The sequence below is a fragment of the Carica papaya genome, chromosome 9 (assembly GCF_054855325.1).
Source record: "Carica papaya isolate Zhongbai chromosome 9, ASM5485532v1, whole genome shotgun sequence".
Lineage (NCBI taxonomy): Eukaryota > Viridiplantae > Streptophyta > Magnoliopsida > Brassicales > Caricaceae > Carica > Carica papaya.
This window is the reverse complement of record NC_142317.1, coordinates 35435363-35448634: the sequence shown is the minus strand read 5'-3', so window position 1 is coordinate 35448634 and position 13272 is coordinate 35435363. Positions and strand designations below refer to the sequence as shown.

Below are 13272 nucleotides of genomic sequence, written 5' to 3'. Positions count from 1 at the left end.
CTAATAGTCTTATGTAAGGAAAAGTGCAAAAGGAAAAATGAGAAAAACCCAAAAATGTTATAACCAATCAATTATATCAAAATCTCTACTAGTTACGACATTAGCTAATTGATATGGTATCTCATTTCCTCATGAGGAATATTTTGAGAGGTCTCAAGTAGGAGAATTGATTTTTTAATCCTTAAAAATATGTGGTCATATTTCTAAGGGACTTTCAAGAGTTGTTAGCCTTAGAAATTGCAACCATGTAACCAATACAATATAAAACCTAAAACAAGAGCTCAATCTCAAAAACAAATTGAAAGACTTCTTCAATACCCAAAAAAAAAAAAAAACTAAATTTGAGTCATCAAAACCAACATTGTTCGTAATGACTCCCAAATATATTTCTTACAAAACTATTATTTTCCATCATGTGAGCCCTGTTAAAAGCAAAGCCATCAATATTAAACTTTAACATAAGTTGGTCTATGAGGAGAAAGAGTATAATTATTATTCAGCTTAGGTTTGCTTTTCCTCGAAAAGAAAGAGATGGTGACATAAGGTTATAGAGTCAAGCCAATCTTACCTCAAGGAAATAACTGATACACCCTACCATTCTTTATTTCAAAAATATCATTTGTTCCTCTCCAACTAAATTGACTAAGTAATAATGTATAACAAGTAACAATAAGCAAATTCATCACGATGGTGTTTCATACTTCCTTTGCACTGACCTGGCCAATTTGAGGGGTTATTCCCCATGATGGGTTTTTTTCACTTATGTTAGATGTGTGAAGCTTTTTAAGATACATGGTTGATGTTTTCGTAAATAATTTTAATAACTTGAAAATGTTTCTATCACACACGTGTTATTACGACGAATTAGACAAACTAGTCATTCTAACATTGGATCATAGCTAGCCTCTTTGGGGCACCTTGATGATGAAGTTAGTGATTGTAAATTGTAACTAATGTGACTTGTAATGTAATATTTGGCGGGCACTGTACAAGGCTAGGGTTTTGAGGTTAAGAGCACCCCAGTTAATCTGTTAGTATTATATTTGACTAAAATATTTTTTGTTTTATATTTTTGTCAGTTCTATAGTATTTTTTTTTTCTTTAACTTGGATGTTAGTTGGTGTTTGGATTCATTATGGGACTATGTATTGTAAATTTGTTATTATAGCCTTTTAGTGCTAGTGATTTGCTACCATGTTTAATAAAGTTACCTACCTTTAAGAAATGGTATATACGCTTGGTTTATGGAATCAATAAATATTTTTATTTAAAATAAGTTATTCTATATCTTTATAATAGAGAATACTATTAACTTCAATAACATGGATGCAATTTCTTCTTACTAACTCATATATAGTTGCAATTTTTTTAATTAATGTTTGCTAGAGAAAGTTAACTCCTTAAGGAGCAAGACCACAACATACAAAAGCTTCTAAAAAATGATTAAATGGTGACAAATTACAAAAATAATCTTCTGATTCTTGCCACAGTAAAAATTCCATTAGGCTTTTGATTCCTTTGTAAGTCTTTCCAATCTTAATTTAGATACAATTTTTTGAAGTCAAGAAATTCAATAATGAAGATCAACTAGACAACTCCGAGTCAAATAAAAGTATTCTAGTTTCCATCTTCTATTGCTGTAGTTATCCCAAAATCTAAACATGTCGTAGTTTCAACCATCTTTTCTTGAAGCTAGAGCAATTATTAAGACTAAACATCTTGTCAAACATCAAAAAATGAATTATTACCAACCAGAAAATTGAAAATATTTTTGATAAAAACTCTTTAAGAGGATTTATCAAAAAGAATTACTACTGTATTTTTTCAAATGAAGGAAAAATTTCTGTCAAGGGAATAAGGGAATGATACATTCGATCGCCAGCAACCACCTCTAAAGAGTTTAGTTCTCACAACTAAATCTTTAAGCATATTTTAATAAAAAGGGTTTTATTATTGTCTTCTAAGATTTATCTTTGCAACATATATCCAAATGAATAAAACGAATCACCCATAATATTGCATATAGCTCGTAAAATGTGTCTCTGCAACTTTTTAATATCTAATCTTATTGAAACGAACATTTCGAAGATTTTATCTAACTCCACTTAAACGATTCTAAATGAATTTCATCTAGAAAAAAAAAAACAAAAAATCAAACATATATCTTTCAGATTGGACTATAAGTTTTTAAGAATTCAATCTGTCTTAAATCTTTCATATTTAAATGGTTAAAGATTCAAATCATTTTTAAAATTGAATCAATTTGAGTTATTATAGTTTTAAATAGATCCACATTGTTGTACTTAAAACGGAAAAATTTTAAACCATAAGTTCTTGATCATATGACATTATGTTCTTCCTGTAAATTAAAGGAAAAAACATCAAGGTAACTAGTAAATGCTCATCAAACCAAGTGGATGTATGTATGTGTGTATGTGTGTATGTGTGTGTGTGTGTGTGTGTGTGTATATATATATATATGCATATATGGAAAGGTCGATGATGATGAGTATATATAACTCGTATACATCAATATGAACACAGTAAAGCATATAAAGCAGAAAAAAAAATGTATTTATTGCAATGCACATGCAAATTCCATAAACAGAAAAAAAAAAGATAATTATGATTTCTTGCCCTGATTATAAGCTACCCTGTCAAAACAAAGAATGGAGTGAGATATATATGTATACACACACACACACACATATATATATATATAGAGAGAGAGAGAGACGACTTCGTAATTTGAATTATAAATGTTACATAATTTAATTGTTGTAATAAAATAAATGGCATTTTATATTATACATATTAAAGAAAGCTTTAATCTCCTAACACAAAGCATATATATATATATATATATGTATACATTACCCATATATATAATTATTATTATATCTACAAAGGACAGCTATATATACACCTTTAGTTACTGTTCAGTTATTTTGAGGGTAAATATAAAAATAAATCTCTAGTTGACAATATATGATCATTAATGTAATCAGTTGCTTACTTTAGAACAGCTGACATAAATACATGCATTTCTGTCTGTAAGTATGTATTTATAATGCTGAGAAAACTAGGGGACAGGAAAAATCTAATGGAATTAGGTTGCATGTTCTGGTTTTGCAGACAAACTAACCTATACATACACACACACACACACACACAAACTAACATATATATATATATATATATATATATATATATATATATCTAACACAAACTCTAACTTTACTTCCAATGATCAAGCTTGTAAATCTTTATAGGGAAGGATCAAAAGAGAAATGTAATTAACAAAGAACTTTTTCAATATTATATATATATATATATAGCTAATTATAATGTGTTATATACATATATATATATATATATATATATATCAAAATTATAATGTTATATGTTGTATAATCTTGATTTTACAAGATTAGGCATAATATATTTTATGATTTCTTTTCCCTGCAACCATTTTTATATTTTATTATTCTGTGAGATTCTTATGTATCAGAACCATATATTTATATGTGTATATATATATATATGTAGTATGATGGGAAAAGAGAGAGAAATGTATTTTTAATACTTTTTAAAGTTCTTTAATAATGAATCTGAATAATTAATTAACTTAAATAATTTGCATAATTAATTTACTTTTAATATTACTGCATAATATTTTAACATAGAAGAAAAGGCAAAAGAAAAAGATTAATTAATTAGTTAATTATGAATATATAATTTGGGATTAACTAATATTTATGTGCTCCTTATAATTAAAAATAAATTAAATTTAATATATAATTAATTAAACTATATATGAGTGTAATATATATGTTGGGTAAAAGCTAGCATAGAGTACATATACATATATATATAGTAGTAAAAATGTAATAATAATATTAAAAAGAAAAAGAAAAACAAAAGTTTTGGAATAAAATAAATTAAACTTAATATATAATTAATTAAACTATATATGGGTGTAATATATATGTCGGGTAAAAGCTAGCATAGAGTATATATACATATATATATAGTAGTAAAAATGTAATAATAATATTAGAAAGAAAAAGAAAAACAGAGTTTTGGAATAAAATAAATTAAACTATATATGGGTGTATTATATATGTGGGGTAAAAGCTAGTATAGAGTACATATACATATATATATATATAGTAGTAAAAATGTAATAATAATATTAAAAAGAAAAAGAAAAACAGAGTTTTGGAATAAAATAAATTAAACTATATATGGGTGTATTATATATGTGGGTAAAAGCTAGCATAGAGGATATATACATACATATATATATAGAGTAGTAAAAATGTAATAATAATATTAAAAAGAAAAAGAAAAACAGAGTTTTGGAATAAAATAAATTAAACTTCATATATAATTAATTAAACTATATATGGGTGTATTATATATGTTGGGTAAAAGCTAGTATAGAGGATATCTACATACATATATATATAGAGTGGTAAAAATGTAATAATAATATTAAAAAGAAAAAGAAAAAACAGAGTTTTGGAATAAAATAAATTAAACTTCATATAGAATTAATTAAACTATATATGGGTGTATTATATATGTGGGGTAAAAGCTAGTATAGAGAATAGATAGATAGATAGATAGATATATGTATATATATATATATATATATATGTATATAATATAGTAAAGAAATAGAGAATTTTTGGGCTGGCAGTGATTGGGATGGATGAACATTATAGTGTTTCTCCCTAAAACAATGAAAACTTAGCTTCTGAACTTCTTGAAATTTGTGATCACATCCACCACCACCACCACCATTTATTCTTGTGGACCCTTTAATTCTATCTCTCTCTTCTCTCTCTCTCTCTCTCTCTCTCTCTATATATATATATATATATATGTATATAATATATTATAATACATAGTTAAAGAATTATTATGTTTGTAGTTCAAAAAAATTAATGATAAATGATGGGTAGAGATTTGTTCTGATAATTTCCATGAAGTAATTAATACTTAGTTTTATTATACATAACTAATGAATGAATTAAGTAATATATAGAAAAGAGGGTAAATAATGTATGTATGTATGTATGTATGTACATATATGTATATATATATATATATGTGTATTGATGTGTAGAGCTTAAAAGAAGAAAAACAAAAACTAAAGCAATTAGAAAAGGAAAAAGTAAGAAGGGGTATGGAGAATTACTAGAAGAAGAGACAACAGAGATAAAAACAAAGTAAGTAAAGATTTTTATAAAGTGATCTCTAAATGTGGTGCTGTTCACTGTGAGGAATATATAAAGGCAATACCTCTATCATAATAAAGAATAAAGTGATTTCCCACAAATATTAATTAACCCACTTCATATATACATACATATATACATATATATATATATATATACACACATACCCATTTACTGTATATGTCAATAGTTTAATTTCTGAACTCCTATTCATAATTATATAGATATAATATTCATGGGTCACTTTCTTTAAAACTCAAAACCATGTATTAAATTTTTTCTTTAAAACACATATAGACATATATACATACATATAGAGATATATATATGTATATGTATATATATATATATGCATAGAGATTCTTTTATGTGTTTTAAAAAAATTCACTCTTTGGGTGTGATCTCTATCCACCCTAGGAGGTAATATTAATTAGATAGCTTGCACAATAATTCATAAATTCTTGTACATGTTAATCTTTTTATATTTATTATACCACATGAATACTGTTTTTTGTCTCAAGAATTTTTCTCATCACTCATATATATATATATATATATATATATGCACACACATGCATATATGTATATACATATATATGTATTAACTCCTAAGGAACTATCAATTTGTGGTGTGTGCATGTGATTTGTGAATGTTCAACTAAGAGACCAATCATTTCTTTAAAAAAAATTGAAGTAAAAAGAACTTTAATATACAATATTATAATTGGGGTTGTATTATATATATATATATATATATATAAAACAAAATTTGTTTACACAGTAATAAGCATGCAAATCATGAATGTTACATAACTAATACACAGTAAACACCGGTATATATCTATATATATATATATGTGTGTGTGTGTGTGTGTATATATATAGTTAGTCAATATATTCTCAAAGACATGGTTTATTAATTTCTTTCATTCTCTCTCTAACCATTCATGTGATGAACCTGAAATGAAATTGATGAATCAATTGCAGTAATTGGTTTTCCAAGGGAAACATCATTGTCATACTAGTAATCCTCTTGATGATACACTGGTCTATACATACATACATATATATACATATTTATATATATATAGAGAGAGAGAGAGATAGAGATAGAGAGAGGGAGGCAAGTAAATAATGAAGGGTGTTTCCTGGGGAAAACATGATTAAGATTTCCATCCTCAGCAAGTCTGGGAAGTGAAGCAAGAACCCACTCCCTAGATTTCCATTCTCAGCTAATGATCCCATTCTTATATATCAATCTTTCTGTATATGATCAATCAATCAACCCATGCTTTACAAACAAATATTTAATGATGACATTATATATATATATATACACACACACACACACACATACACACACACACACACAGACAGACAGAGATAAATACAAACATTGACATTGATTATTAGGTTATATTAAAATGAACTTTCTTTCTGACTTGCAGAGACAAAATCTCCAAAATAAATATGTAATTTAAACTTGTCGAGAATAATAAATTTAATTCACATGAATGGCATGACGAGTACCTCTTTCTATTATTATTATATGATGATGATCTTGAACAACTATAAACAATCAAAGGGTAGATTTACAGGTACTTATAATTAAGTTGAATTTATGAAGATTAGATGACGAAGTACTTACAGTTAAAAGAAAAAAAAAAAGAAACAAGTCAAAAATTACTATGGAAGACAAAAAAAAAAAAAAAAGAGAGAGAGAAAAGAAAAGCACTTTTAAGAGAGAGTATGTCAGTCAAGTCAAGTAATTATGTGCAAAGATGTCTACCCAATTGTATATATATATATAATATATAATATATATGTGTGTGTGTGTGTGTGTAGATGTAGATTGAGCTTTTGGGGCCTTAATGAAATAATATTACTTTATATATTTTTCCCAAACAAACATTTGTTTTCATAAATTTTCCTGCCTTCTTTTCTCTCTCTCTCTCTCTCCCCACTCTGTCTGACACACATATAGATACAGTGGTGTGTATAGATGGCGTAAACTAGATGGCTGATAGTGCAAGCAAAGCAAACGACTTTTTTTTTAAGCTTCATCTCCATCTCTAAAAACTTACTGTTTCCCTCTTTTGTCTGTTGAAAAACAAAACAAATCTTGTTTCTCTTGTCTCACCACTTGTATAATAAGCTATAAGCTATAAGCTATAAGCTGTTTCTTAATACTAAGTTATATACTTCACTCCCAAAAACCCACCTCCAAAAACTCTCTCCATTTTCTTTCTCTTAAAATTTCTCTTGTTAATTTATAAAACCCAAAACTCTACTTACGACTAATTCTCTTCTTTCTTCCTTCCTTGTTTCTTCATTTCCATTTTTGGTGGAGCTACCTGCATGCATCATCTTGTTTAATTTAATTGCTGCTTCTTTCTCTTGTCGCCCTTATCACTGTCAGTCAAACTTCAGGAGGTTTTTGTTGGTTTTTTTTTTCCTTTTCATCATCAAACTTTCATCATTAGAAGCTAATTGAACCAGAAGATCAAGACTATCAAGAAGAAGAAGTAACTAAAGAAGAAGAAGAAGGTTTGGTTTTTTATTAGGGTTTGATTTGGATTTTGTTTTCCAAATCAAAAGAAAACAAATTTAGAAGTAATTAATAATTAGGGATAGATCAAAAATGGAGCTTTCAAGTCAAGAAGGAGAAATGCCAATGCCAATAAACACAACATACAGCCATGGTGCCCACATCATCCATCATCATCATAATGATCATCATCACATGCCCAACAATGGCTCCCCTTCCTCCTTACAAATCGACCATTACAACAGCAACAACAACAACATCAAGACAAATTCGAAGCAGGTGATGGTAATCAAGTATAAAGAATGTCTCAAGAACCATGCAGCCGCCATGGGAGGTAATGCCACAGATGGGTGTGGTGAGTTCATGCCCAGTGGAGAAGAAGGCACCATTGAAGCTCTCAACTGCTCAGTCTGCAACTGCCACAGAAATTTTCACAGAAAAGAAATGCAAGGTGGTGGTGATTCTTATCTCAACAGGAAAATCATCTTAGGCCACCACCATAAGAGTCTTCTACCCTCTGAAACTTTAGGGTATCCTACAGGAACTCTTATCTCCTCTAGACCTCACCAGATGATCATGTCTTACAACATGGGAGGATCTTTTACTAATCCTTCTGATCAATCTGATCATGAACAAGATCAAGATGGTGGGATTTTGGTGGGAAGAGCAGCGAGCCATCATCATCATCATCATCAGATGGTGAAGAAAAGGTTTAGAACAAAGTTTACCCAAGAACAGAAGGAGAAGATGCTGAATTTTGCAGAGAAAGTTGGCTGGAAAATTCAGAAGCAAGAAGAAGGAGTTGTTCAACAGTTTTGTCAAGAGATTGGAGTCAAGAGAAGAGTTCTTAAGGTTTGGATGCATAACAACAAGCATAATCTTGCTAAGAAAAACTCTTCTGAAACACCCATTGATCCTGCCACCACCACTACTCCTCCTACTTCATAATATAAACAAATATATATATATATAATATAAATTATCCTCATCATGATCTCTATCTCTCTTAATCATAATATTATTAGTATTAGCCTTGTGTTTTAACCATCCTTAATCAATCAATATTTAGGAAATTAAGGTATTAATTAATCAAGTCTTGATCTTTGATCATCACTTCTTTTTCTTTGTTTCTTTTCTTTTCCTTCTTTTTGGTATTATTTATTATCCCATCATATATATATATATATATATATTCATATTCTTACTCGTTAACTATTAACTGGGTGTTTGTTGTTTCTTGGAGTTATCTACTTACATGTTCTGTAATGAAAACATATTGTGATTTACTGTAGTCAGATTTTTTAGTTGAGTTTGGTAGATATATAATTTTATGAGGGATTCCATGAATCTATCCATTTTGCTTTGGAAATATTAATTATTAAGAAAATGTATGCACTCAGAGCTAGCTAGCTCATTTAATTGATTGTCTCTGGTTATTATCCCACAATATTATTCCTTAATTTTGGACGTCATATGCATACATATATATACATATATATACATATATATATACATATAAGTACGCTCTGTAAATTTAAAGGCTGCAGATGCTGTGTTGATCAAGTATTAGTATACTGCATGTATGTAATGTAAGTGTACTGCTTGATGTGTCCTCTATAAAAATTTTTAGCTTTTGGAAGTTAGTACAATCTACATCCACTCTTATTTGTTTAATTCATTCTGAAGTTTCTTCATCTGATCTTTTAAAAGAACATTTAAGTTATATATATATGTATATTATATATATATATATATTATATGTATATGTGTATTAGTGTATGATTTTTGAACTTAATTTTTTCTTTCTCCACAAAGTTTGGATGATCTTAATTAATTTTAATTTTAGACAGGTTTAGTACTCCTAATTTATTACTTTAGTAGTGACCATACATATAGCTCACAAGTAGCTAGGTGGCTACATACATATATATATATATATATAGGGTATATATGATCATCTTACCATATAATTAATATAATCATTTGACCCATGAACATTCTTTTTATTTTAGATTCGGATAAAGGAGTAAGAATGTTCTAAGAGTTTCATATTCTCCTTTAAAAATGTTTTTGAATCTTTCCGATAATATAAAACTCGTTATAATATTTTACAGTAGTAATTAAATTATAATATTTAATTCAATAAAATTAAAATTTAACTTATTAACATATTAGTAGTCGTTAAATCTCATGAAAATATAAGAATTAATAGAATTCAGAGAAACATAAAAACGTAAAGAAATACGAGAATACATTCGAGAAGAGATTTAACTTTCTGAATATTCGTTAATTAATGATCTCGATCTCGGTATTCATACACAGAGAAAGACAGAACTTTCAGTATTTACGAAATAAAATCGGATTGTTATAGAATTACAGTACTACTTAGTTTTTATTGAACACCTAATATTATAAAGATTACCTACCATATTACATACAGTTTCCACCTGCTCCACTTTGCAACCTACTCAATTTCCAACTACAGTTTCCAACCATGAAAAAGAATTTCATTCATGTAAGTAAAGAAACCCATTACATATATATATATATACACACATATATGTATATATATATATATATGTATGTATATACTCTTTTTTTTTTTCTTATTATATGTTAAATTAATTAAAGGGTAAATTATCATATTCATTCTCAAAATTTGATACTTATTACAATATGATAATTAACATTTCTATGGTTGCAAGTTTATTCGTAATGGTTTTTACTTATTATTTTTTTTTTTTAAATGTTTAATTTTTATCTATTTTTTTATTAGAAAATATTTACGTATTTTACAAAATAATTAATGTAATTAACAAAAATTAATTTCTCTTTTTGTTGCTGTTAATTTAATTAATTAATTAGTGAAATAAAAATATTAAATATTAAATTGTAACAAATTCACACATAACTAATTAATTTTTAGTCATTAGAAAATGTGAAAACACAAATTTATATTATAATTGGCAAACTATTTACGTATAAATTTTCGTAAACCACTAGTATGTAAATTAATATATATATATATATATATGTATGTATGTATGTATGTATGTATGTGTGTGTATATATATGTATATGTAAAAGGGCAAAAGGGCCATATAGCATTTAAGAGGGGTTAATAATCTGAATCATATTTAATGTCTGCCATGCAAATCATCTCCCTGCCATTTTTTTTTCATTTCTCCCAACATATTTAAATTTTTGCTTTCGGTATTTATTTATTTTCATAATATTAATTTTATATTTTAAAAAAAAAGAATAAAGCCTATTTCCTTGAATTTTAAGAATACAATCTTAACATATCACAATATATAAAATTCCTCAGTACTTAATAATAAAAAAGATAATTAGAATTCTCTACGTCAAATTCTAATTACAATCCAAAATATTTAATTAATATTTATAAAAAAATATCTAGTAAATTACGAGTTCAGTATATTATATTTATTAGAAAGATAGAAATTTTTTTTTTTTTTTTACTCGTTCAAGAATTTCGTGTGAAGCTAATAAGTTTTATTTTTTTTTTTCTCAAACAAAAAGAAGAAGAAAAAAAAAAAAAAAAAACCCTTTTTCCCTCCCTTTATATTGAAGATTTATATGGAGGTGGTCAATATATATATATATATATATATATATATATATTTAATAAGGGTAGTAAATAAAATTGAAAATTAAAGAGAGAGAGATATAAACACACATACACATATATATATATATGTATGTATGTATGTATGCACGTATACTAATTTGAAATGTAATAACGATATTCAAAAAGTGGAAATTAATTCATATAATTCTGAATTATGAAGACCGACCACAGGCTGCATCGTCTGCGACAGGACTTTGCTCAGAAGATGGGGCCCATGCTATTGACAAGCATCTATCTGTCATGAATTTTGACAATTTTATCTTTTTTTTAAAAAAAAAAAAAAAAAAAAGAATTTCGTCTCTATTTTCATTAAATTTTTTAAAATTTAAAATTTCAAGCAAAGAAATTTAATTATTCATCTGAAGATTCAAAAAAAAACACAAAAAAGATATCTACCTGCAATCATTATCAGATCATTACATAATATTCAAATCACAACAACAATAATTAGAGTTTCACTACGACTGATACGGGTAGATAGAATGTACATGAATCCACACAAATGTATGTACGTACCTACGTATAGATACAGAGAAACTTCAATTGTAATACAACCACTGTAAAGTTCCCAATTGAAACGAGAAGTGAAAAACACAAAACAGTTATCGATTGAGTTGACAAAATGAGAATTAAGTCTAGGATTTTCACACCACGAGAATTTTCTTATTGCAAAACTCTAGAGAAAAAGTTGTGAGCAACTTCGAAAAAGTTATCTATTGATTCGAATGTTGGCACAGTGGGATGAATATAAAGAGAGAGAGAGAGAGAGAGAGAAGAAAAAAGAGGCCGAAAATTTTACATAATGCTTTCGATCGAATAATCGACGAGAAAATAAGTCGGATTTTATACGAGCAATCATATTGGAAGCGAGAAGATAACATACAAAGAAATTGAAAAAGAAAAAAGAAATAATCAATGTGAAGTTGCTGGTTTAGGCTTTCATCACTTGTGGGTAGGAATAACTCAAATTATGAATTGAGTTTGGAAGATTTGAGAGTAAAAGACTAGAGGATTTTCGCTGTTCATCCTTCCTGTTTACACTATTACAATACAATGTTTTATCATTCCATATCAGCAACTCACACAGCGTCACAGTTCAAGAGGGAAGAAACTATAAAGTGGGGTCTTAATAAATAATTAAAATACACACAGGTAGGTATTCGGTGACTAAAATGGTATAATATATATATATATATATATATTTTTGTTTCATCAAAAGAAAAAAGAAAAGATTTACAGTGAAAAAAAAAAAACATTACTTTAATGCTAACCCAAATCACTAAAACTTCACCGTTAAATGTAACAAATAAGTACCAAATAAATTTACTGTTGTACTTAAACACACACTTCTGGTATATAACAAATCCTACTTTAGATTTTTTCCCCGGTAAAGAAAAGTGGACGAACACACAGAACGGGACAAAACACAAAGTGAAGTAAATGTTCAAAAAAGCCTCTAGAAGTATTTCAATTCATTTCCAATATGCGTCTGGCAATCAATGTCAGACATAGCCTCTTCTAGTGGCAGAGCTAGCAAGAAACAAAGAAATCAAATTTATGAAATTGAATCTGTAAAGACACTTAAATGCACTCGCTATAGTATGTATACGGGTAGTAATTCCTGTATGCATAAAAGGCTGGCACACGTGCACTGCACACACTTGTTTATACAACACACTCAAATATATGGCACAAATTTACTTGAAGAAAAAGAAAAAGGCTGCAAAGCTAGCAAGACCAGATGTGATTGAAGTCAATAAAGTAGTCTAAAGTACTTATAGAGTAATATACCCTAAAGCCTAGTAATGTTCCCTCCCCGAGCTTGG

General features: G+C 27.6%; 1 protein-coding gene across 1 annotated transcript; it reads left to right on the top strand.

Moving 5' to 3' along the window:
- Positions 1–7103: 7103 nt before the first annotated feature.
- HB21 (homeobox protein 21) lies at positions 7104–9013 on the top strand. Its single transcript, XM_022032517.2, has one exon. The coding sequence runs from the start codon at positions 7888–7890 to the stop codon at positions 8740–8742; it is 855 nt and encodes a 284-aa protein (XP_021888209.1). The 5' UTR covers positions 7104–7887; the 3' UTR covers positions 8743–9013.
- The last annotated feature ends 4259 nt before the right edge of the window (positions 9014–13272 follow it).